We start from the raw sequence: 24722 nt of genomic DNA, 5'->3' as shown, positions 1-24722 counted from the left end.
ATTGTACCTTTTTGGTACGCTTCGAAGGCATATCCGACTCCATGTATTTTGACTCGACTCGGCAAGACTGTGTTTCGCAAAAGTACCAACTAGTCTCGATCAAACGCGCCTGATATGCCGACGAAGCGCACTAAAAGGTACAATTCATTCTCGTCCCCATAGCCCTTTCGTTTCTCTTAGCCGGCTGAGCCTTGGCACGAGAAAACGAAGAATTTCCAGTCCTAGATTCTAGGACTTCCGGTCTTCATGTATGCAGTCATGACGTTTCAAAAGAATGTATGAGAGAGTCGTTATGTTTTTGACTTCCGTTTAGGAATTCTTTGTTCCAAACAGCCAATCAAAAAAATTCGAATTAATTAAAAAATCCTATGTCCCCAGAGCCCTCCGTTTTCTCGTGCCAAGCCGGCTAAGAGAAACGAAAGGGCTATGGGGACGAGAATGGGTACAATTACGTAGAAGTTTGTTCCTGGAACATGCTCCCTTTTCGGGTCGTTCGTTGCGGGATTTTCAAGAGAGATTTGCACGCCTCTGCTCGTGATCATAAACGCTTCTGTTAATTTTGTGGTCAGTTTCTGTTTTTGTTTTCATCTAAACAGCCCGCGAATCACACCCGACTAAAGTTTAGAAAATACTAAGTAAGAAATACATTTTTACAATGGTTTATCATTCGCTGTTCTCTGATTTATGTCAAAGAGGGCCAAAGATCCATTTCACGATACCTGAAAATAATTGTTTATAATACTGAGGGAAATGAAACGGCATCAAAAGAGGCAACAATACATCAAAAAGAAAACGGAGATGGGTTCTAAGAGTAACTGAGATGAATTATGAACGACAAATAAAGTCGTGTTCTATTGGGATCAACCGTTTTAAATCGCGAAGTTTGGTTGTTTCGTGTTCTGTGGTCTTTTATTGAAAAAAGAACCCGTTTTCGGTTCGTATGGTTGATTGATTGATTGATTGATTTGGTTTGGTTTGGTTGACGTTTCCCAGTAGAATACTTTTTCAACTATTTTTGGTTCAAACGGCTGACCAATATCTATCTTATTAACCGAAAACGTTTTCTCCCATCTTTTTTTCATCCAATTCAAAACCGTACTTTTATCAACTGTCTCAGCATAAGTTACTAATATGGACACGGTTTGAAAGTGTTCTTCTGGGACACTTCAAACCAAACCATCAAAACCGGTTGGGCTTCAGTGATAGAACACGACCTAATGCCGAATTTAGGCTAAACTTTTCAAGCTGCACCTTCCGTATTTGGACGGTTACTTTGTTCTTGTTGTTTGCGATATCAAGTCACTCAACTGGTATCGTCGCATCTTTGGCCGAACTTTTGGGTACTGTAAAAACCTAATTTTATACCAAGCCATAGAAAATACAGCATATCAGAATACAGGAAAGTAGGTTGCCTTTATTTATAACACGGTGTAGTTAAAAGCTGACAAGCTTGTGGGGTCGTGTAAATTAAAAGCATATAAAGGAAAACCGTTGTCAGGGGCGTAGCCAGGATTTTTGTATAGGGGGGTTCCAAATGTGAATTTTAATTGTGAGGGTAAAACCGAGCGCCGAAGGCGCTCCGCCTCTAGGGGGGTCTGGGGGCATGGTCCCCCGGGAAATTTTGAAATTTGCGGTCCCCAGAAATGGCATCTCCTTGATTCTAAGCATAAATTTTTAGCAATTTTAGCGTCAATTGAAGCTAGTATTTCTTAGAAGGGAAGATCAAAATCTCGCGTACCAGGTAATTTTTCCGGCGTACCATTCACTCCCGGCGTACCGTCACTCACTAGTCAGCTAGTATATCAGCCAGAAGTAGGCGCCGTGGATGCTTCCGTGCAAAAATGTCGACTGTTGCACTAATGTCAATTTGTCTGTTGTAATGTATGTTCGTAAGAGCAAGTCCTGACTCTCGCTCGCTGGTCATTGTAGCCCGCAGGTATGTCTTTAGTCTGCGCAATGTGCTGAACGATCGCTCACATTCTGCAGAAGTAATTGGCAACGTACACAAGATGCGCAGCAACTTGTGCACATTTGGATAAAAATCGCTGTCACATTCTGCCAAGGCCTGAACTACACTGTTTGGTAGGTCTTGATCCGCACTACACGTACAACGCAGGCTTGTATACACGAAATTTTGTAATTGTAAACACAAGGTGATACTTTATAGATTTCATTTTATTTTCTCAAAAATTTCATTTTTCTAATCTGGCGGAATTAAAGGGGGGTTCTAATAATATTTTTTCTCTTGAATTAGCTATTGCGATATCCCGAAGGGGGGGTTCCGGAACCCCTGGAACCCTCCCCTGGCTACGCCACTGGTTGTATATTCGACGGAGTTCGACCAAACCTTCCCATCGTGCGCTGCGATCATATTCTCGACTAAAATTAAATAAGCGCGGCGAGTAAGCGTATTTTCTATGGCATGGTATTATGGAATATCCCACTTGTCACTTGTATTTTCTAGGCGTGTGTGTCACTAAAGAAAAGAGAGACTCCGGGACTCGTCATTGATGTCACATAGTATACCAGCTCGAAAGCGTTACGTAACTAGTATGTACCTTTTGGCACGCTCCTGTGACATATCAGGATATCACGCTGGGGGTATCTCAATATGAACCAAAACTTGCCTGATATGCCCCCCTATCGTGACAAAAAGGTGCGATTGGGCATAAAAACTGTACGTTATAGAGTTATGTTATGGTAAACATCGACTGCTTGCGCGTTTTCTTTCCTTTCCACAAACTTGATCAAACCAAGAGCTGACGATCATTTTGGCCATTTTTATATTTCTTCATATTTAACATAATTATGTGTATTTTGATGAACTTTTATCAATGAGGAAACTTTGTGATGCGTTTTATAAAAGAGAGTGTATCTCGTTAGCGTTAATTAACCCTGGACATATCTGCATCATGTTTGGTTGGGTTTTGGAACGAGAAGATGACTTCAAATGACTGACATTTTAGACTATCTTAGGCAGAACACAACTGGAGCTCTTTCCATGCGCGTTTATTTTGGGTTTCGTTTCAGTGCTAAGCTGTTTCACTGGTTTGGAAAAGCCTCATGCAACGCACTTGAACCAATCGGAAGTTAATAAGCCAATCATGTTTTGGCGCGCCGTTACACGAGTTTTCCCGCCATACCTGTTGTGTGTTTTTGTATCGAGTTCGAATTTTAAACTAGACTATCCACCCTAGTGTAATTTCTTTTATCAGTTTTAGTTTAACTACAATACAGTATATAGGAAAAACATTTTCTAGGAATACCAAACGCCACTAAGACCTGAACGGCCGAGCTTGCTACCGATCGTTTACGTTTTTTCGATTGGATTCTTTGCTTGCTCTGATCACAGGTAACCAAAGCGTACTATATAGTTTGTATTGATTTGAAATAAAGTTAAAAATATCTCTTTGTACCATTGAAAAGCTGTAATAAGATTTAAAACCTTACCTTCGGTCACTTTTTTGTCTTTCTAGTGTCAACAGTCTGTTTACACTTTAGTTGACTGTGCTCTGATCGGCTAAATTTCCACGCGTTTTTAAGTTACTGTTATCATCGAAACATAGGTGTTTTTGATGCTATTTTGTGTAGTACTCAGTCATCTTGAGTCCTTACGGAACGAGTCATAATAACTAGCTGGCTACAGCTGACAAACCTTAGAATTCTTACAATACTACAAGCTGACTACAGACCACATTACAAAACTTACAACATGAACACACCCTTTAATTTATCCTTTGCCTGTAAGTACACACAGTTTTGTCCTATACGTGTACATGGACAAAGCTATGTAATTTTTCCAGCATGAATAAATGAAGGAATGATAATATGCACGCAAGGAATCGTTTCCACTGAGTGACTACATGTGTTCTGCGATAAATACTCAAGTTTTCGTGATAAGCTGCTTCCCTCATGGTCCCGTTAAGTCGCCGTTTCGGCCGTACAAATGTCCTTAAACCCCGGACCAGGTGGAGACACAGATGGAATGTAGATGATTAACTCATGTAACAAATACAGTACTAATAGAGCTGTATTTCGCGAGTATTAATTTTCGCGATTCCAAGGAAAAAGCGATTCAATTTCAATTTCACGATTTTGCCATTGCTTTGATGCCACAAACCCTGATCTGTAGTAGCGGAATTATAAAAAAGCGCGCTCTTTTTTTCCCGAGTACTAAATTTTCGCGATTTTTTACGCGCCAAAATTAGCAGGAATAAGGTACTCGACATGAAATAATCACTTTTTTTTGTTACCTATAATGTCTAGTCTGAGTCCAAACGGGCTAATTTTATTCTTTTTTCTTGCTTTCGTTATAATTTATTAGGGAAATAATCTCCGCAATACATGTGCAACTAATGTGCTTGGGACTGTTGTCATCTAAAAAAGTTCAAGGCTAGGGTTCAGGATTCAGCCAACTAAATGAAACCCGTCGTCTTGAAGCCAACGAAGTGCAGCGCACTCAGCCAATTAAAAACGAGCAATTTTCCTGTTTGTCCAATCAACATTCAGTAATTTTGCCCTCTATTTTATAAGCGCATATTCGTCGTCAACAAAAAAGCGCGAAATTTGTCGCAGATACAAATACTACGGACATTTCGGGCGTTCCTTCCGCTAGGAGAAACACGAGTACTGAGAAGGAACTCTTCAGATCCTTTAGCCTCCGTAGCAGTAAGCTTCTTTCCAAGCGCGCGGGGAGTCCGCGGAGCCAACGAACGTGCGAACGAGCAAAAAAATGCGGAGAAGGGGGGGAGGGGGATGGAAAGGAACTTTCTTTCCTTCCCCACCCCTCCCCTTTCTCCCTAAATTGTTTGCTCCCTCCGGGCGCGTTCGTTAGTTCGCTTGCTTCTCCCTATGTTTTCGCTTGCTTGCTCCACGTTTTGTTTGCTCCGCGCGCTTGGAAAGTTAAAATTGCTGGTACACAGGCTACAGATCTTCCGAAATTTTTTCTAAACTAAAAAATTTAAAATATGAAAGTGACCTTTCCAAATAATCATTTTTTTATTTAGATTTCTTTAAGGAATACTGATACTGTTATTAGCAACCCTTTTCGTTAAACAAATAAACCGGTGTCCCATGAAACAGTTTTCCCGGCATCGTCAACAGGTCTCCCCCCCCCCCCACCCCCCACCCCCCTCCGCCCCCTGCCTGGAGTGAGAGAGGAGCAGAAGCTTGACCCTGAAAACGACATAACGTGGTCGTATTTTTCCAATCATTTTTCTTCCAATGGGTTGGTAGATGTTGGGATGTGTTCTATTGGAAGCAGCTGTTTCCCAACCATACCCAGATCTATCTTTTGTTGCCCAAGGAAGGAAAACACGATCGGTCAGAGAAAGACTCATTTCTTATCCACAGACCTCCTTGCGTTCAGGGCCCAGCCTCGTTCCCACGGTTGTCTTGCTGTAACCTTTCAAGATGGCATCAAGCACTACCCGGAAGACCTTGGGTATGAGCTTCTTTAGGGCCCACCACAATCTCGAGCCCCACATCAAACATGGTCAAACGCAAAAATGACGTCACCTCCGATCTTCGCCGCCTCCAACTTTTCAAAGAATTTGAATTGAAAGTGGGCAAACTTTTGTAAGAAACTGTTAAAGAAATAGTACGGTGAAAGAAAATTTCAAGCTGGGAAACTAAGTGGAGATGAATTATTAAATTTCCTATCTAAAAGCGGCGTATAAACCTTAACTTTCCAGCCCGGGGGCTCTACTCAAAAAAGTTTTATACGGGTAGGCTCCGCCCCAAGTTCTAACCCCTTACCCTTTTATATACCATTTTTCACAGAAATTGTACCCCTTTCGTATACCTTTAACTGAAAAAAGGTACCCCTTTCATATACCTGAGAGACATGGCGTGGACTTGAAATAGGACGTTTTCTTGTCATTTTTATGTAGCGCTTAATAAATTAAAATAATACAACCGTAAATTGCGTCCGTTCGAAATATTTTAATTAAAGGCCCTTTTAAATAGCCAAATGACAGATTTCCATACCCTTCCGTATACTTAACCTCGTGAAATCCCTACCCTTTTATATACCTGAAGCCTGAAAAAGGTACCCCTTTCGGGCGGAGCCTCCCCGTATAGGCCATTATAGGGAGTACCCCCCCCCCCCCGGGCTTTCCAGAGGACGCAGAATTTTGGCGGGAATTGCACAGGAACTGCGCACGCGCGCGGCGTTTGACCGCTGAGTGGGTTTTGTGTGGGGACTCAGCGGTAGGTTGCCGGTGCTGCTGAGTAAGGAGCAGGCAGACTCTGGGCTCAAGAATGAACCCACCATTTTTGAGAGTCACTTGATTTCACACTAAGAACAGGGGAAGGAAGACACAACTGATAGAAAGAAATAGAAACAAGTCTGAAGAAGAATTCTGATCTGGGGATGATTTACTCACAAGTAATCTTGCTCTGGGTGAAAGGGCTTGGACAGGAAGGGTGGAGGGTGGGGGTTATGTTTCTAAAGCTTGAAACCACTCGAGTATTGCTACTTTCCATGGATGGTATTTCACCTAGTTGCTAGGCCTCTTGATTTTGCCATGGTACACCCTGGAACTAGACAAGATGGGATACCCACCCCACCCCAACCCATCATTTTCTGGTTGTCCAAACAATTTGCTGGAATCTATTTATACCGTTGTTAGACTGTGAACAGGCTAACCTTGGGGTCACACAGTCGAGCATGAAAGCCATGCATATGAAGCAGCAAGCTTTGCCGCTCCAACGTGTAAACCTGCTCACAGGCTAGACCCCTACATGAAGAGGCACCATGTAAGTCAAGTGTCTTTCCCAAGAATACAACACAACCACCTGACCCAGGGGTTTATTCTGAACCCGAGCCCAGCACAGTAACCTTAACGCCAGCCCAGGGGGGATACTCCGACTTGTAAATGACGGGGATGATTGAATGAAGGCAAAACTCAGGACCCAAAAAAATCCCCAAGTCCTCTGACATATTACCCAAATCCCTGGACCAACAATAACCCCCCAAAAAATCCCTTGCCTAATTACCCTTAAATTGCCAGGAGGGGCAATAATGCTCAAGTTTGATTATTCATCATACCATAAATACGCCAAGGCACTTAATTTTGTTTTTAATACCCAAAAAAAAAAACCTATTTGAATCAAGTCACCCAAAAAAATACTTGCCAAATCTTCCAACCCAAAGAATCAATCGAAAATTTCAAACCCAAAAAAATCCTTCGATCATCCCCGTCATTTACAAGCCGGAGTACCCCCTGGGTACGCCAGGCAGCTTTCTTCTGCGAGCCACTGCAACTGCATTGCAGCAAAACTAAACCTCTGGTAAAGGGGCATGTCCTAGCGACATGTAGTGACAAAAATCATACTTTGAACACACTTGGGGACATGTTGCAGACAAGTGCATTAAAGACATGTAGCAGGGACATAAATCATAACATAACACACAAGAAAATGTAGCGGGGACATTTGCTGTGACATGTCATCTTGAATGCTGGTACTTTTCACTTTATGCAACACAAGTCTTTGGGGGAATATCCCTGCAACACGTTACCCAGGATTCAACTCATGTTGCAGGGACAAAATTTTGCAGGGATGAGATATCCCCTCATGTAAATGACTTAGTCACCGATACATGTCAGTAAAGGCCCTTCCTCATTGGAATTATATTTTTATTCATCCCTTGTAAACACTACCTTTATTGCTTTCTAGGGCTAGGGGCATTGTTATGGCCTGCTATCTACTGTTTTAAACCAATGAAATAACTTGTTTGGAGAGGTAGTGGCCAACCCATACATGTCCTTGTAACATTAACATAAACCCTCATGTGTTGGGTGTTAGCGCATTTAGTTTGAGCTGTTAATAATTTAATCAACGTTCTGCCACACAAAATTTTTCAAACATTTAATCTTTGACTTTTTACAGAAATTATCTCTTCTAGTAAAACGTTTTAAGTCAAGGAAAACAAAGTCGAGTATTTACACAACAACAACATTTAGTTTAGTCCTTGACTATCACTTATACATAATCATTTCTTTTTAATCTTTATGTCTGAACTATAAAAATAAATCAACAAGTTGTCACGTTTATCTTTGTCTACATTTGTTCAAGTTAGCTATTAACTAATATTGCCTAAAATTAAAGTTCCATTTGTTAATCTGCACAGTCCAGTGGCAGTTTGTAAAATATCATACAGTTTATATTATTTACAGTCTGATAAGTGATGCACATCATGTTATAGAGTTTTGATTTATTAATAAAATGATAACTACGGACTATATATCCAACAGATCTGGACTATAAGACAATTATTGTCTTTAGTGTGCATTTAATCTTTTCCCAACAGAAACAGAACACATTTCAATGGATTTACTTATAAACCACTGTTTAACGACTGATTTATGTATCTGTTAGTGTTTAAGCTTGTTACTTTTATTAGGGCATAACAACTTCACCTATATGCAAATAAAACAAGATTTAGCTGAGTATTTACAAAAATCTTGCTGTGGTAATTAATTGAAATTTAAACTACTGTTAATAATGAGTATATGTTTAGAATTGAATCATTAGTTATGTTATAAACATTAATTTGAATCTCTAAATATGTACAAGTTCTTTTTTCCAGCCCAAATTATGGGAGGTATGGTACCTGCGTGCAGATTAGTATCATAGTTCACAATGCACAGCAAAGGGAGAAAAAAAACACCAAAAACAGGTCACTCTTGAATAAATCCCTCTTGGATTACCACCCTTCACCTTTTTCCTTGGTTTTAGGCAATTATGGACAAAGCCATCATTCCCACAAATAGTGATGAATAATCGTTGAATAGTCGTGAATAGTGACGAATAGTCGCCAGGAATAAGCCAACATAGTTTCTACAAAATTTACTGCCACATGCACAGAGCAATCTAGAAGTTCAAGGAAATTATATATCATATGCTTGTCAGCTCACTCTAAAAGAGAGTGCAAGTCAAGATGTAACTATATGAATCACTTTTATTGATCTATTAAGCCTTTATCTCAATGCCGACCTTAAAGGTAAAGTCTGTGTTCGAGCCAAGTGGCCCATACAGCCGGAGCTTATCCCGGTTTCCGTAGCATTAAGCGACTGAGAGTATTGCTACTCCCCCTGGATGGGATGCTAGTCCATTGCAGGGTTACCCCCCAGCAGTAAATTCGCCGGTACCCATTTATACACCTGGGTGGAGAGATGCACTGCGAGAGTAAAGTGCCTTGCCCAAGAACACAACGCAGTGCCCTGGCCAGAGCTCGAACCCAGGCCGTTTGACCTGGAGTCAAGCGCGCTAACCATTAGGCCACCACGCCTCCTCTCAATGCCGATCTTACCGACCATAATATGTTTTTAATCACATTTCATTCTCATGAACCGTGATCCGAGGCACGTTCTATCAGCAGAACAATAAAATACAAATAAGAGAAAAGTGTTCTGTCATTAGTTTATCGATGTGAAAAGACAATAGAAGTTGTGTTATAAAAATAACAACGCCAAAGGCAGTCTCCTTTGTAGTCGTTGTTTATGCTCGTCACGCAACGCTTTCTTGCATTAATTTTATACCCTTTTCTTTTCTCAACTCTGCCTGAGGCTGTCAATCACCGGCAAGAAAACAGAAAACACAATCAAAAGCTAATGAAACCTTCTCTCCTACCAAGCTTCCATTTTCAGTAGCGGAAAAATCCCACGTTGTTGCGAGGTACTGGGAACTACATGTCTCTAATTCGCCACTATTCATCACTTTTTGCGACTATTCATCACTTTTCACGACCATTCGTCACTATTCGTCACAATTTGCGACTATTCGCTATTCGGGTTTTCCAGACACCCGTATGAAAGTTGGTGTGGTTCTGTTTATTACGATGCACAAGTTAGTTCTAACTAACGAATCCCAGAGGAGACAGTTTTTTCTTTTTTCCTTTTTTTTTCTTTTTTTTAACCAGTAGCACTAAAATGGTTTGTTTATTATATCGCTCCGTAGGTGTGCATTGCAGAATAATTTACATGTCAAGCCGTTAAGTAATAACGCTGTAAATAAATATCAGACCTCTCAACCTCAAAGAACCGGAAATCTGGAGATCGAGGTCAAAAAACTGGGAGATTCGAGTAAAAACCGGGAGATTAATCAACTGACGGACAAAAATAACTAAAACCAGGTGCTAAATTATCAAGAGAAGGAGTTTTTTTCCTGTTTTAGCAACACAAAAATTAACGTTCTTTTCACGGCTTGTGTCTTCTATATATGGGTTTTGATTGTGTGTCTAGCGAACAAACTAATGAAATACCTTTGCTGGCTACGGATTTACACAGAATTGGCGCAAGACAATCGCCTTAGTAAGCCAAAAATGACATTATACAAGAAATTGTATCCTTATAGCTTGTGACTCTGTTTATCGTGAGATTTTTGTGTCTTGTCGTGAGACCGTGAGATTGAACTAGAAGTCGTGAGTCTCACGGCAAAATCGTGAGACTTGAGAGGTCTGAAATATATCAAAACATATAGACTGATTCAGGTACAAATGTATTAAATTGTGCTGTTTCATCTGAAAAGCTCTTCCTTTTGTTCCGAACAAGCAGCCATGCACTCGATTTTAGCCAACGCTCTGGTTTCTAGATAGATCCATCGTTAATGAAGCTTATGTGAGACCCGATTTAGTTTTCGAATGTTCCTACATGTACGATGCTAGCTCAACAGATTTATACGAAAGAGATCGATCGTCGTGGCTCTCAATTTCCACTTTTTCGGCGGTCGAATACTTTCCACATATAATTGTCAGCCATATTTTGTTTCTTTGCTTCTTGTTTTACTTGTTTACCCCTTTAAATTTCAAAAGGCCGCCTTTATACGGCTGTCTTGCTACACTCTTTCTTCTAGTGTATCTGCTGGTCAGCGGAGTTGCAATGAGAAGTTTACAGACGATGGAACGACCCACCATGCGAGTGCCATTGGGCTAGCTACAATACTCCTGAATAAATTCAGTCGTAAAAAGGGGGGGGGGGGGGAAAACAGACAGAGACACACAGACAAACAGACAGGCAGACTGACAAAGTCTCTTTTGTTATCACACAAATTATAACACTTTGTTCATTAGCTTTTCATGTTTAATTATTATTATTATTATTTTTATAACATGTAACTCTTGTCACAAATAATTTTTATTTTATGGGTTAAATCTGGTACCACTTTCTACTGGACACAACCTCCTGATCCTGACAGTGAAAAGTCATGATGTAGTTTTAGTTTTCTTATGAATGGTGTTAAACTAAATCTAATCAAGGTGGTGGATTTCAAGCATATTATAACCACTAAGTACCTAACTTCCTGTTTAACTGAAATGGAAAAACCATAGCTTTTAAAAGGAAATTATTATCATAGTATGTGATTTAGGTAGTTAATCACAAAATGCTAGGTAAGCTGTGTTGTATTTTGTAAACACCTTGCGGTAGTATTTCCCTAAGGATGTAGGTGCTGTGTAGTAAGTTATTTTGAAAACGTACTGTTGGCATCAGGTTTTTAAATGCTGTAAACTCAAGTCAAGAGTGATCAATCTGTATTTGTTCGTTAAAGTTTTTTAATTCCGCTCACAGAGTTGTTCACGGTTATTACTAATCATTCAGTTTTGGTCCTCAGCAAATGCAAAAGCAAACATATGTAATTATAATTTTATTCTTTCTCTTGTGATTTGTATCACTTTTTAGTAGAAACCCGTCCATGTGAATCTGCACAGTTCTCCCACTGTTTTCTATTCCCTGATAAAACACAATGTGTACGTCATTATTTAAAAAGGCACTAAGTCTTAATTTTTGGCTTAAAAGTGCATAAAACTGTACGTTTTGGACTCTTTGGAGTCTTTTAGAGTTTCTACCAAAACAATCAGACTACTCACCCTCTTTTTCTATGAGTGACAGCCAACTTGCTTGCGCCTCATTGACTACTGGCTTATAGAAAACTCAGGCTCATAGTAATTGTTAAATAGAACAACCCAACCATCAGTAGAGGTATAGCAAAGATATTGATGAAAAATACACCAAATGCCACATAAAGGAAAGCCTTTTGATGAACATTTTATCTAATGATTACTTTATTTCTTGAAAAAAAAAAAAATTATAAATAAAGGTTGTTACTTTCTTGCAAGCAGATTTCATGTAGGTTGTTCACCACAAATTCGAGTTGTATTATCTATATGGTTGAAACAGAACCTAAAACCTAAAACCAGAACCTAATTTTATCACCTACAATAATAGTCATTTTATCCTAGGCATAAGCAGTCTAAAATAGTTTGTAACATTATTCAATTTCTTTCAGCATTTGCTTCAAATTTGGCATCACAAATGCTTCTTATCTCTTGCTTCCTCTATAACATCATTATTTTTTACAATATTTCTAATAAAAATCTACCATTTTCCATATTGATTTTAAATTTACATGGTTGGAAAACTTGAATATACGAAGAGCACATATTTTTAAATTTATTTCTCTTACCTAATGAATCTTTATATAATTCACATGATTAGCTTATATATCTACATATATGTGAGCATATAAATTAATGTACATTACTGTAATGTGCCTGCCACTGCAGTCTCAGTCGATGATAGTTTCCTGCAGAAAGGAAAAGAAAAAATCAGTGTCAATTAGTCAGGGGAAGGAAACTACAGTAAACAGTACAGTAACAGGAAAGTAGCTAAGAAAATACTAAGCCGGCCCTTAGTGACATCCCTGCAGTAAACAGTAATTTTTTAGCACAATTTTTGTTAGACCTTGGTAGCTCGCAGGTAGCCAAGCTATTCTAGACAAGCTACTACTATAGAGCGGTTTTCACTTGAGTGTCGAAAGTAAATTGCGTTTGCTTTGGTTTTGCATTACTACGCTTAGTGATTGGTTTTCTCAGCCAATCAGGAGTAAAACCAAAACCAATCGTGACTCCCTCGTGCACGTTTTCCCGCGATTCGTGCCAGCTACATGTATTTGCTTTGAGTTTTGATTGGTTCACTGGATTGTCTGTGTCCTTTGTGATTGGCCAGAGTAATAACTTTGGTTTTGGTTTTACGACACTCAATTGAAAACTGCTCTATTGACAATAATGTAATTACTTAGCTGTAAAGAAACAAGAAAGGAAACATGTAAGGATGGCTGATCCCACCCTTTCAGTGGTAACAGTGAATGCCATGCAAATTCTCCTATTAAACTGGAAATAAAGGAAATGTATGGAGAAAAGCTGGGAGAATGTGAAATTCATGTTGTTGTGTGAAATGAGATAGCAATGACACCACAATCATAGAAGAAAAACCATAAAAGCTCTATTTAGCCCCCTTTTTAAAATCCCTACCCCGGGGGGGGGGGGGGGTACTTGGAATTTCAATGACGGGATGGTCGAATGCGGGCAAAAATCAACACCCAAAAATATCCTTGGGCTTCCAACAAACAGTAAACAGTACTAAACATTGGAAAGTCCACTTAATTCTTTTATATGCACCCTAACTGATTTATGGTTTAAAATAAGCCCACCCCTCTCCCCAAAGGCCTTGAAAAGAAATAAGCCCCCTGGACACTAAGAGAGATTTAGGGTAATTAAATTTCCAGTAAATATGAGTTCATATTTACGAAAGTAGGTAGGTAGGTAGTAACTTTATTTAAACATGGTAAATTCATCAGAAAATATACAACAACAACCCTATCACAGTAATATATATATTTATACCATGCCATAGAAAATACAGCCAATCAGAATACAGGAAAGCCGTTGTATATTCGACGGTATTCAACCCAACCTTCCCATAGTGCGCTGCGACTGTATTCTCGACGAAACTTAGTAAGCGTATTTTCTATGGCATGGTATAAAATAGTTACACAACACTTTCTCGTGGTATACTATGGAATATCCCACTTGTCACTTGTATTTTCTTCGTATACACACTCGCCTAAAGGCTCGTGTGTATACCGAGAAAATACAAGTGACTCGTGGGATATTCCATAGTATACCACTCGAAAGCGTTGCATAACTAGTATATATACCCCAGGATAAATCTACAGCGCTATATGGTATGGTTTGGTTTGTACTGCAAAGCTATTCATGAAAGCAATGTGCAAGAAAAGAAAAAAAAAGGTAAAGACAACATACCCTGATTTCGTCACAGGTATAAGAGCCACTGTCAGAAGTTGCATCCTGAAATAAGAAAAATGTTTGAGTTATTTAACAAACTACAAATCACTTTTCAACCTTCAACAGTATCATTTAAATTGAAAGCACATGGTCAGACTTCAAAATGGCGTCCTTGAATCGTGAAGTGAAGGAAAAGAACTTGATAAAAACATGAAGTGAAGACGCGCGAATCAACATTTTCCGCCATATTTTGATTGACTAAGATGCTCTTTCTAAGAATTAGAATTTTGAGGCCAGTTTTAAAACTTGGAAGGAATTTTTTTTACCATTTGTCAATGGTGAATGGCTTGAGTTATTGAAGACCTCTTTGAACCTCTGATGCCAAGATCAAAGCCGTATGGACTCAAACTGTCCTACCGTTTTCTACAGTCAAGTTTTCCGTGCGGTTGAACAATGCGTAAGAGTTGTACAAACTTTCCATTAATTTTTCCGTTTTCTTTTTTTTTAATGAAATAAATGTTCTAATTTATCACGATGTTTTTGTCTTGGATTTTCTTGCTGGTGTTGTAATTTTTGGAATACAAAAGCCTATTTGAAGTGCACAAACCCTGTATAAAAAATCAAATCATGCTATTTTAGACGAAAAGTTTGACATAGCTAGAAATTCGCCGTTCGGGGGGGGGGGGGGGTTGTTTGTGTACTGGAAATAGAATGGTGAAAGGGTTAAGGAGATGTATGAAAGGTTAATTCATGGAACTACCCAATAAAAAAAAAATTGTTATAGGGACAACAGTTGTTCTGTTGCTGGGATCAAAGGATTATTTTTGTTACAGGGGTGACAGTTGTTTTGTTTCTTGATGACCCAGGTGCAGACCTCTCAACCTCAAAGAACCGGAAATCTGGAGATCGAGGTCAAAAAACCGGGAGATTCGAGTAAAAACCGGGAGATTAATCAACTGACGGACAAAAATAACTAAAACCAGGTGCTGATTAAGAGAAAGTGTTTTTTCCTGTTTTAGCAACACAAAAATTAACGTTATTTTCACAGCTTGTGTCTTCTATATATGGGTTTCAATTGTGTGTCTAGCGAACAAACTAATGAAATACCTTTGCTCAATTGCTGGCTACAGATTTACACAGAATTGGCACAAGACAATCGCCTTGGTAAGCCAAAAATGGTATCATACAAGAAATTGTATCCTTACAGCTTGTGACTGTTTATCATGAGATTTTTGTGTCTTGTCGTGAGACCGTGAGATTGAACTAAAAATCGTGAGTCTCACGACAAAATCGTGAGACTTGAGAGGTCTGCAGGTGACAGACCCCGGTGTCAGACCCAGGTGACAGAGCTGTAATGTGCTGGGTTCAAAATTATTTTTGTTACTGGGGTCAAAATTGTTTTGACCCTAGGTTAAATATTGCTAAGTTCATACTAATTTCTGTCACAGGATCAGAGTTTTGTTTGTGAAGTTGAAGCATCCAAGGCTGTTTTTGTCATGGAGCACAAGGGTTGTTTTGTTGATAAAAAAATAACATATGCAATACGAAAAAAAATTCACATTCTAGTTCGATGACATGACAATTATGGCCTATTTAGTTAGAGAAAACAATAATTACAGTTAATAATAAATACAAGCAAAAATAATGAACAACGTTTAGATGACATCCTGACACCATTATCAAGTAAAAAAAATTAATATGGCGAGATCACAGAATTTTACATACCGTTCTTCTCCCAGTGAGGAGGTATGTGGTCATATTGTCCTTGCCCTTCACTGGGATGGTCCCTCTACGTTCAAATGTGAAGAATTCATCAAGAACTTTCTTTGTTGCCTCACTGACCTGAATCCGTCCCTTTACTCCTGTGGAGTCCATTCTGCTTGCGATATTTACTGTGTCGCCCCATATGTCATAAAGAAGCTTTGTCGAGCCAATCACGCCAGCAGTAACTGGTCCAGCGTTGAATCCTACCCGTAAGAGAAACTCAAATCCAAGCATATGCTCATTGAATCTGTCGACCACCTTGATCATCCCCAGAGCAAATTCGACGAGCTGCTTTAGGTGGTCATAAGGATGGGCGTCCTTTTTAACGCAACCTTCTGGGTAGAGGCCTGCTCCAGCCATGTAGGTTGATCCATTGACTGTCTTGATTTTCTCAACTTGGCTAAACTGGATTTTATCTGACAGAAGATCATCGAAGTCACCAACAAGTTCATTCAGCACTCTGATGCACTCCTTGCCTCCTTCAAAGTTCTCCTCGTAAAAGTCTGAAAAGTTTACAATTGATGCAAAAATTACTCCAACATTCTCATAATTCCGAGAGTAGTGACTTGACAGTTTTAATGCATCTGCAACATGCTTCGGAAAGATGCTTTCCAGCAGCCACGCAGCTTGCTCTTTGTGAGTTTGTGCTTTTCGTTTGTCCTTTGCGGCTTCCTCATCTCCACTGAAGTTACGACGTACACTCATTTCTAACTGACGGTTTAATACACAGACAAACACCAGTAACAATGCAATGCATATCATAATTTCAGGGCCTAAACGGCGATTTCCCTCCAGTACAATATCACGGTCAGCAGGGTCCAGCACTGGTTGAAATGCACAAAAGTTGTCATAATTTAGCAAAACGATGTATGCAATAGAAAACACAGCCGCAAGTCCAGTCTTCATCCATGAAGTGAGTTGTGTGAAATTGCAGAAATGCAGTAGCGCGACAGCAAAGATTAAGGAGTAGAAATCTCTTGCCCTCTGATTAAGAAGATCCCCGCAGTTCATGAAGTTCGCAAAAAGTGTTCCCATGGGTAGACACATAAGAAGAGCTCCTATAAGATGACTAATGAACCAACCGCTAATGTAACCTACGACACTGTTGACACATGCTGAATACATGTGAGGAAAGGCACGAGCAACTGTCAAGAAAAACAATGTTATTTCTATAAGTAGCGAGATTGGCGACAAGATAATTACTACTAACTGTACAGGCTGGTAAAGAGGAAAGCCCAAAATCATAATGACGAGATATATAATGTTAGATAGTAACACATCTATGAAGAAGTTGACCCTGGGAGACGCAAAAGTGGTGACTGAAGGATTAAGCAATGTACAGTCTTGCCCTTCGTTCTGATATCTTCTCTCAGTGTCTCTTTCGTGAAACTGTAGTGTACACCGGTTCATCGACCTGTGGAAATACTCATCACCAGCCCGCTCTTGACTCATCAAGCTTACAAGTTGCTGGTCATTGTTAGTGCGGAGTGTGTCCCTCATAAGTGCTTCATTTAGCGACAAGCCCATAACTTGCGAAGAACGTCGGTCTTCAGGAACTCTTCCGTTAGAATCTTCATCATCGTCATCAGATTTAATTGAAGTTCCAGAACAGTTACTGTAATATTCCATTTCAATGACATCATGCTTGACTTTGAGGTTGCCCTTCAGTACCTTGGGACCATTGTCCGAGCTTGACTCGCCTTGACTAGAAATATTTGAATCGGAGTTGAACATCACATCTGAGGATGTCACCTGTTCGGAGATCTTGACATGTTTCTTCTTTCCCTGAGGACTGCTGTGATGTGAAGCATTCATATTGGCATTGATGGAGTTGAGATTTGTTGACTTCTTTTTACGACCACTGGGGTGCAGCAGGTTCATTGGCTTCTTCATACCATTTTTACGACCAACAATAAAATAAGTCTTGATACCTTCCAAGCCTTGATAACGCGAGCTACCATTGCCATCCTCCACAATATAGTGACCAGCGAGAAACTTAAGCGTAGTTTCCGTAATGTGAACCTTTCCAGGCAATCCAGCAGTTTCCATGCGATTTGCCAAGTTTACGTCATTGGACCATACATCAAACTTGAAGCGCAGTGTTCCAACAATGCCACAAAGGACGGTCCCTGTATGGACACCCACTCGCATGTCAACTTCATTCTTGGTGTCCTCATCAAACTCTTTAATCTGTTCCAGCATGTCTAGCCCCATCTCTACACAGTTCAATGCATGATGAGCAGTTGTCTCAGGGCATCCGGCTACACAATAATAACAATCCCCTAGGGTGCTGATTTTCTCACAGTTGTTGATTTCTGTAAGGCGATCAAATCGCCCGAAGAGATCGTTCAAAAGCCTAACTAATTGCTCAGCGGATTTGTTGGAGGACATCTTGGTGAAGCCGACGATGTCCGCAAAAAGAATACTGACATTTTCCATGCGATGCATCTGAAACGGTCGGAAGACCATCTGTCCTTTGTTTCGACGTTTCTTTTTGCCATTAGAGCTGTCTTTGGGGTCTTCTTCGGTTTCTTCGTCCAAATGAAGCAGTTCTTTTGCGACAAGGTCCGGCATGACAGAGCGTATCATCTGTTCTTTCACCTGTTTCTCGATTTCCAAGTCGCGGCGAGCGACGACGCATTGACCGACCTTCCAGAAGGTACTTCGTTCACGGACTTGGGCCATGAAAAAGATCTGAATTCCAAACAGATGAATACACATGTGTAAAATCAAGCGGCAAATGATTTCAACGGGCCGGTTGTCGCTTCCCTTTTCGGTGGTGACGACGTCAGACAGAACTTCATGAGCCACGGAAAACGCCACTGTCATTAGGATGCAGATGTACAAATGAAGCGAGTGAATCATGGTATAGATCAACATTATCACACATGTACACATACAGAATCGAGCAGGGTTCGAAAGAACTTTCGGAAAAGCGAAAAGTGAAAGTTCCATGGCGATCAATAACACAGACGAGAGCAACGAAATAACTGATGCACATTTCTTGTACAATTTGCTGAATTTAGTAAACAGTATTAGCGCGATGACTAGACCCAAAAACACCCCATTTCCTATCAAGATTGTGATGCCTTCATCTCTCCGCGAAACCGCAAAAAATATACCCCAAGTGACGCCAACAATGCAGACGAACATTAGCGCATGGACGAGGCGTCTTTGGTTATGAGCGGTAAAACGCTGGAACTCTTCTTCCAAGATTTCCGAATCGAATGAGGGCTTCCACCATTGAGAAGAAGCTCGCTCAAAAAACAAGGGAATACAACCTTTTTTCGATCGCGTGTCGACCTGTGAAAAAGATCGCTCCTTCTTCACCGCAGCGTACGAGGGCTTTAAATCGACGCTTATGGACTCTGGGTCCGTGCTGATAGAGTATCCAGATCTTTCCTCGCCGGCCATTTCAGGATACAAGAGAAGACAGCTTGCTTTTCGAGGCTTCCCGGTGCTGATCACCTCTTCGAAATCATGTCTCTTGCGCTTTCAAGTCATTTTAAGAGCACTCGGGACGTATCGACCGCAAACTACTACCCTATCTGACAGGTATACTCCGTCCACAGCATCTGTACGCAATTCAAGGATTTCTCGAGCGAAAACTCTCAAATTCAGCGGCTGTAAACTTCATGTGAAGAAAACACACACGATTCCACTAAGGCCTTTTTTTCCGAGGCGGCGTATATCACGTGATCACTTGGCCCACGTGACAGCATTTCGTGATGTTTGAGTGGTTGTGAGGTTTCCCGAGTTATTTCTGAAGGGTGGTGTTTGGTATAAAAGAACAGTCGACCTATTTTTAGCAGATTCTTCGCATTGTGGTCATGCATGCTAAACCACTTGTACTTTCGATGAAAACAAATAGGCCTCTAATGGATGGTTTCGACTTTCAAAGTTAAATAAAGTAAACACCCGGGGGAGGCTAAAAGGCCTGCCTCGCCGTGCAAGAAAAAGTCCGAACAAGCAGAAATTGATTTTGAAAGTGCCAATCGAATTATCAAAGCTTAGGTCCTGACTAAACACTCTCTTTTCCCATGGAATTTTCGATCTTCCGTGTCCCCTACGCTTTCCCCGCTCACCCCGGCCTCTCCGTGGTAGGGTCATATGCTTTTTGAAGAGTTGAAAACTGAAATTTCCTGGTTTGGGCAAAGTGCGTTGTTTTGATCAAAAATTCTGGGATTAAGATTTCGGGTTCTTCAATGGCCAAGCCCGTTAAATACCCCGGGAAGTATCAGCTCCCCTTCTCGTCCGATATCGGAATATTTACTGTTGCGTAAGTAACTTAGAGGCTCCTTCGGGAATAATGCTAATAATCCCCGTTCTGGTCCATCTTCGGACAAGACTGATCAATAAATATAGGAGGAACACCTGCTTAATGAACGTTTTTTGTGACAGACTTCTCAGGAACTGTGAAAAGGAACTGCGACATACGAAGGAAGCTGTCTTTGTTTTCTTGACCGCTTGTTGATACCAGGTTGCACACTCGCAGACAAAATGGTCCTTTCTATAAACCTCCAGGCGGCGGTGGGCAAAAAAATGCATACAACAACAAAATGAAAATAACTTAAAATTCTGAAAATTGAACATTTAGTTAACGAGTCTGGAATGAACGAACGAGTAGAACAAGCAAAAGAATTTGCCGTATTTAGTGATATCTTTAACAAACAGACCGCAAAACTTGAAGCTTTTATCGAAAGAAAAACGAGAACAAACAAAATAATTCATTGGGTTAGATAAAATGTTTTGTAAAATATCAAAAACGGCTTAAAATTTTAACTATAAAATCAGTTGTGCACAGCGTTTGAGCAAACAAACTAATTGCCGGTTCTAATAGATTCTTACCTCGTTGGGGAAGCTGGCTAAATACGTATTTCACTAATACATAATTGTCCATGAGCTTCCATGGCAGGGATACCAGTAAAAGTGACAATCATTTGAAGGGCAATTTATAGCATACATTTCAATTATCCTTCAATACATCGATCTAGTATTCAAAAACGCTCAGACCGCTACATTCCAATGCCCTTTTAAACTGAATGTAAACAACAGCATAGCAACCAGTTAATGGTACCTTTTACAAACATTGACACAGTAACGTATGTACTATTGAGCATTTAGATCACAGCTGTGACGTATAATGTGCATTCAGATCACAGCTGCGCGGGGAAATGGGGACGGGTGTTCGTCTCTAATTGTTTTTATTGAAACAATGCTACCATTACCAAGCCTGACAGTATTTGTAACAAGACTGGCTACATAAGTCTATGGGAAAAGCGTTGAGCATGTCTTTAAACATTGTTTATCAACCCTTAGATCTGGTTATGTTAGTACACAAATTTCTAATCTAGTTGCTTCTGCTGTGCGTACTTGCCGGCTTTATGGGTTATTCCTGGTAGTGCATTCTCGTTACCCAAGTATCCTCGTATAGCGTGGCACAAACAAGATTTGTCATGGCTAAGTGTGGGCATGTAAGCCTTCACAATAAACCATTAAAGCCAATTAGCAAGAAGCACACTACACCAACTCCGCGATCTGGCCAGTTTGCATTTTAAAGAAATGACCACGCTACACCTACACAGACAAAAACAGTTTAATTTGTTGCACTTTACTATCTACAAGAACTTGTCAACGTGTTCCCTTAAAAGAAGATACAGTCCGACCTCTATTAAGCGGCCACCTATTAAGCTGCCACCCTCCATTTAGCGGCCACTTCCCAAAGTCCCGATTTATTTGTCAGTAAACTGCTGTATTTGATACCTCTATTGAACGGCCACTTCTATTAAGCTGCCGCGGCCACCTTTTTTCTGTCACAAGTATATTATTTATATGTTTTTTTTTTACCTCTATTAAGCGACCAGCAAAATATATTTCCAAGCGAAATGGTGAAATATCTTGAGCACAATTTTTTCACGTCCTAACTGAAACGATGTTTTGCATCTTTTTCTATTCATTATCAACCGAAGAAATACACTGTACATTTTAACTACAAGCCTTCTGTTTTAGAGCTAGAACTATGCATTGGCTGGAAATGCACTTGATGTTTTGTTACAATGAATTTTGGATATATACTAGTTATGCAACGCTTTCGAGTGGTATACTATGGAATATCCCACGAGTCACTTGTATTTTCTCGGTATACACACGAGCCTTCAGGCGAGTGTGTATACGAAGAAAATACAAGTGACAAGTGGGATATTCGATAGTATGCCACGAGAAAGTGTTGTGTAACTATTTTATACCATGCCATAGAAAAATCGCTTACTAAATTTCGTCGAGAATGGGATCGCAGTGCACGATGGGAAGGTTGGGTTGAATACCGTCGAATATACCACGGCTTTCCTGTATTCTGATTGGCTGTATTTTCTATGGCATGGTATAAATCTTCATATATGTTCACTTTTTAAAAGCATTTTGCGATATAGAGTCATTAAAATCGTGTTTACTGCAATTCCCATCCAATTTATATTGTACCTCTGTTTAGCGGCCAACCTCTATTAAGCGGCCACTTTTCAAAGTCCCGAGGGTGGCCGCTTAATAGAGGTCGGATTGTATTATCTATTAAGAAGGAGTCCCCCAGGGGGTTTATATTTCGGCCTCTTCCAACCTCCTTAACGCTTTGTTTTGAAAGCTCGCGCTCAAGCGCTTGTAAGCGAATGTTTAAGAAGGCTCTGCAGAAAAAATAGTTTTGATCCATACTTGGGGTGTTATCGAAACGACTTATAGCGAAGGTAAAATGAACATGGCCGCTTCCCGGGGGGGGGGGGGTACTCCATATAACGGCCTATACGGGGAGGCTCCGCCCGAAAGGGGTACCTTTTTCGGGCTTCAGGTATATAAAAGGGTAGCGATTTCACAAGTTTAGGTATATGAAAGGGTATGAAAATCCGTCATTTAGGTTTTTTAAAAGGCCTGTAATTAAAATATATCGAACAGACGCACTTTATGGCTGTATTATTTTAATTTATTAAGCGCTACATAAAAATGACAAGAAAACGTCCTGTTCTAAGGCTATGTCACGTCTTTTAGGTATATGAAAGGGGTACCTTTTTTCAGTAAAAGGTATACGAAAGGGGTACAATTTGTGTCAAAATGGTATATAAAAGGGTAAGGGGTAAGAGCTTGGGGCGGAGCCTCCCCGTATAAAACTTTTTTGAGTGTCCCCCCCCCCCCCGGGGCCTCTTCTGGTATACCTCCAGACATCAGTTCAGACACGGTCGTTAGGCGATACGGGGATTTAAACTATTTAACACAATCGTTTGAACATTAAGCAATGCGCACGTGCCCTCAGCAGCATTGGTGAGTCATTGGTTTATTCTTGGAACTAGCCTCTTATCAGTTTAACTCCAGTTCTCCAGCTCTTTCCTGTTTGTTGCGGTTTTGTGACATTGGCGGTCAAAACCAAAGGTCATTTTCAGAAGGTCGATGTACTATTTTCGCGCCACGAGATAAAAATATCACATAAACAGGAAGCGTTGAGAACCACTGAGTTGGCTCGTGCTCATTTTGAAGCCGCAAGAAATAGATTATTGAGATAAACAGAGATATAAAATAGAGCAAGGCAAGAATTTCTCAATCCTAGGCCTTTTCTACATAGAGAACCATCCGGTATCTTCAGGCACAAAAATCCTAAAAACATTTTGCAAGCTTTTTTGGTAATTAATTTTTTGACGATTTTTCCCATTTTGTTCTTCTTTGGTTTTCAGTAGTTTTTTTTTTATTCAGTTTTTATAAGTGTCTATTGATGGCGCTTTATGCTTTTATAATTTATGTAACACAAAATTGGTGATGCTCAGTCACAAATACAGCTAATTCGAGAAAGTTTGTCGGAAAAAAGCACAAAAGTGCACGCAACCTGAAGACCGAAAGGTAGTAAAGGACCCGTGGAAGAGAGAGTTCAATGACTGGACTAGGGTAGAAGTAGAGAGCTACTGCACGTGCTGAATACCAATAAGATGGCGATATGACAGACACGAATTTGCACGTTTTCTTTCTCTTCAGACATGTGGAAGCAAGGTAATTTTAGGCCCTGTCCACATTAACCCGGGTAAATTTGAAATGGAGAAATTTGAAAACGCCGTATAAAATTTCAAATATACGGATGTGAAGCGACATCTGATCTACGTGATTCGTAAATAAAGTCGAGGGCAGTGTCCCCTTCATTTGCTAACTGGACGTCACAAATACAGAAAGTTTCAAGTCTAGCGATGTCAGCAATGCTTTGATGACTCTGTGTTCTTTGTGTGATCTTTACTGTATTGGAATGAAAACCGCTGGACCCAGTCCTTCCCCAGCGCATCTTGACAACATATTGTGGTCATTCGTGGCAGAGTGCATGGTAAACGAGTCACCAATATTTATAATTAAAGGAAACCGTCTAGTTGTGGTTGGTGCGTCAACGATGTAAACCGCACTACAGCAATGAATTCCTTATTTTTGCATGACATAGCACAAATCACAACTCCAGTATTCCAGTTAACGTTAAAAATGGGATATTTCTTTAAAACCGTTACCACCTGACCCTATTTCCTATCCCCTGTTTTTAGGCGACACGACTAGGTAGTGTTTTGAAGGAAATGAACGAGTGTTCTGTTTCCGTAACTTTGGAGTTGACAAGAGAGTTCTAAAATCGTTTGTGGATAACAGTGCTAAAAATACATTTCATTTACATTTGAAGCACAATCCGCCATATTTTCCCATGACGCAACAACTAACAACTTTAATTTGAAGTACTGAAAAATTTCTTCAGAACCTAGACCGTTGACTTAAATAATTCAAGAGGGAACAAATGTTAACATTCATCCCTTAAAGAGTATTTTGCTTAAAACCGCATTTACAACCTCTCCCGAATACGTACAGCTTGGAGATG

At 40.1% G+C, this 24722-nt stretch overlaps 1 protein-coding gene across 1 annotated transcript; it reads right to left on the bottom strand.

The window, feature by feature from the left end:
• Nucleotides 1-7857: 7857 nt before the first annotated feature.
• Nucleotides 7858-20462, bottom strand: LOC144653253 (adenylate cyclase type 9-like). Its single transcript, XM_078513203.1, has 3 exons — nucleotides 15812-20462; nucleotides 14105-14149; nucleotides 7858-12585 (listed from the first exon to the last, which is right to left on the bottom strand). Exons 1-3 carry the CDS (start codon nucleotides 19262-19264, stop codon nucleotides 12568-12570), a joined length of 3516 nt encoding a protein of 1171 aa, XP_078369329.1. The 5' UTR covers nucleotides 19265-20462; the 3' UTR covers nucleotides 7858-12567.
• Nucleotides 20463-24722: the final 4260 nt, after the last annotated feature.

This window comes from Oculina patagonica, chromosome 5 (genome assembly GCF_052425735.1).
Source record: "Oculina patagonica isolate OP01 chromosome 5, crgOcupat, whole genome shotgun sequence".
Lineage (NCBI taxonomy): Eukaryota > Metazoa > Cnidaria > Anthozoa > Scleractinia > Oculinidae > Oculina > Oculina patagonica.
The sequence above is the reverse complement of the archived record's forward strand: the minus strand, read 5'-3'. Positions and strand labels throughout refer to the sequence as shown.

Excerpts from the sequence above, each read along its gene's own strand:
- LOC144653253 (XM_078513203.1), bottom strand. The coding sequence starts at position 19,264 with ATGGCCGGCGAGGAAAGATCTGGATACTCTATCAGCACGGACCCAGAG. Across the intron at positions 14,150-15,811 it reads TCCTCACTGGGAGAAGAACG|GATGCAACTTCTGACAGTGG; the intron begins GTATGTAAAATT and ends TTCTTATTTCAG.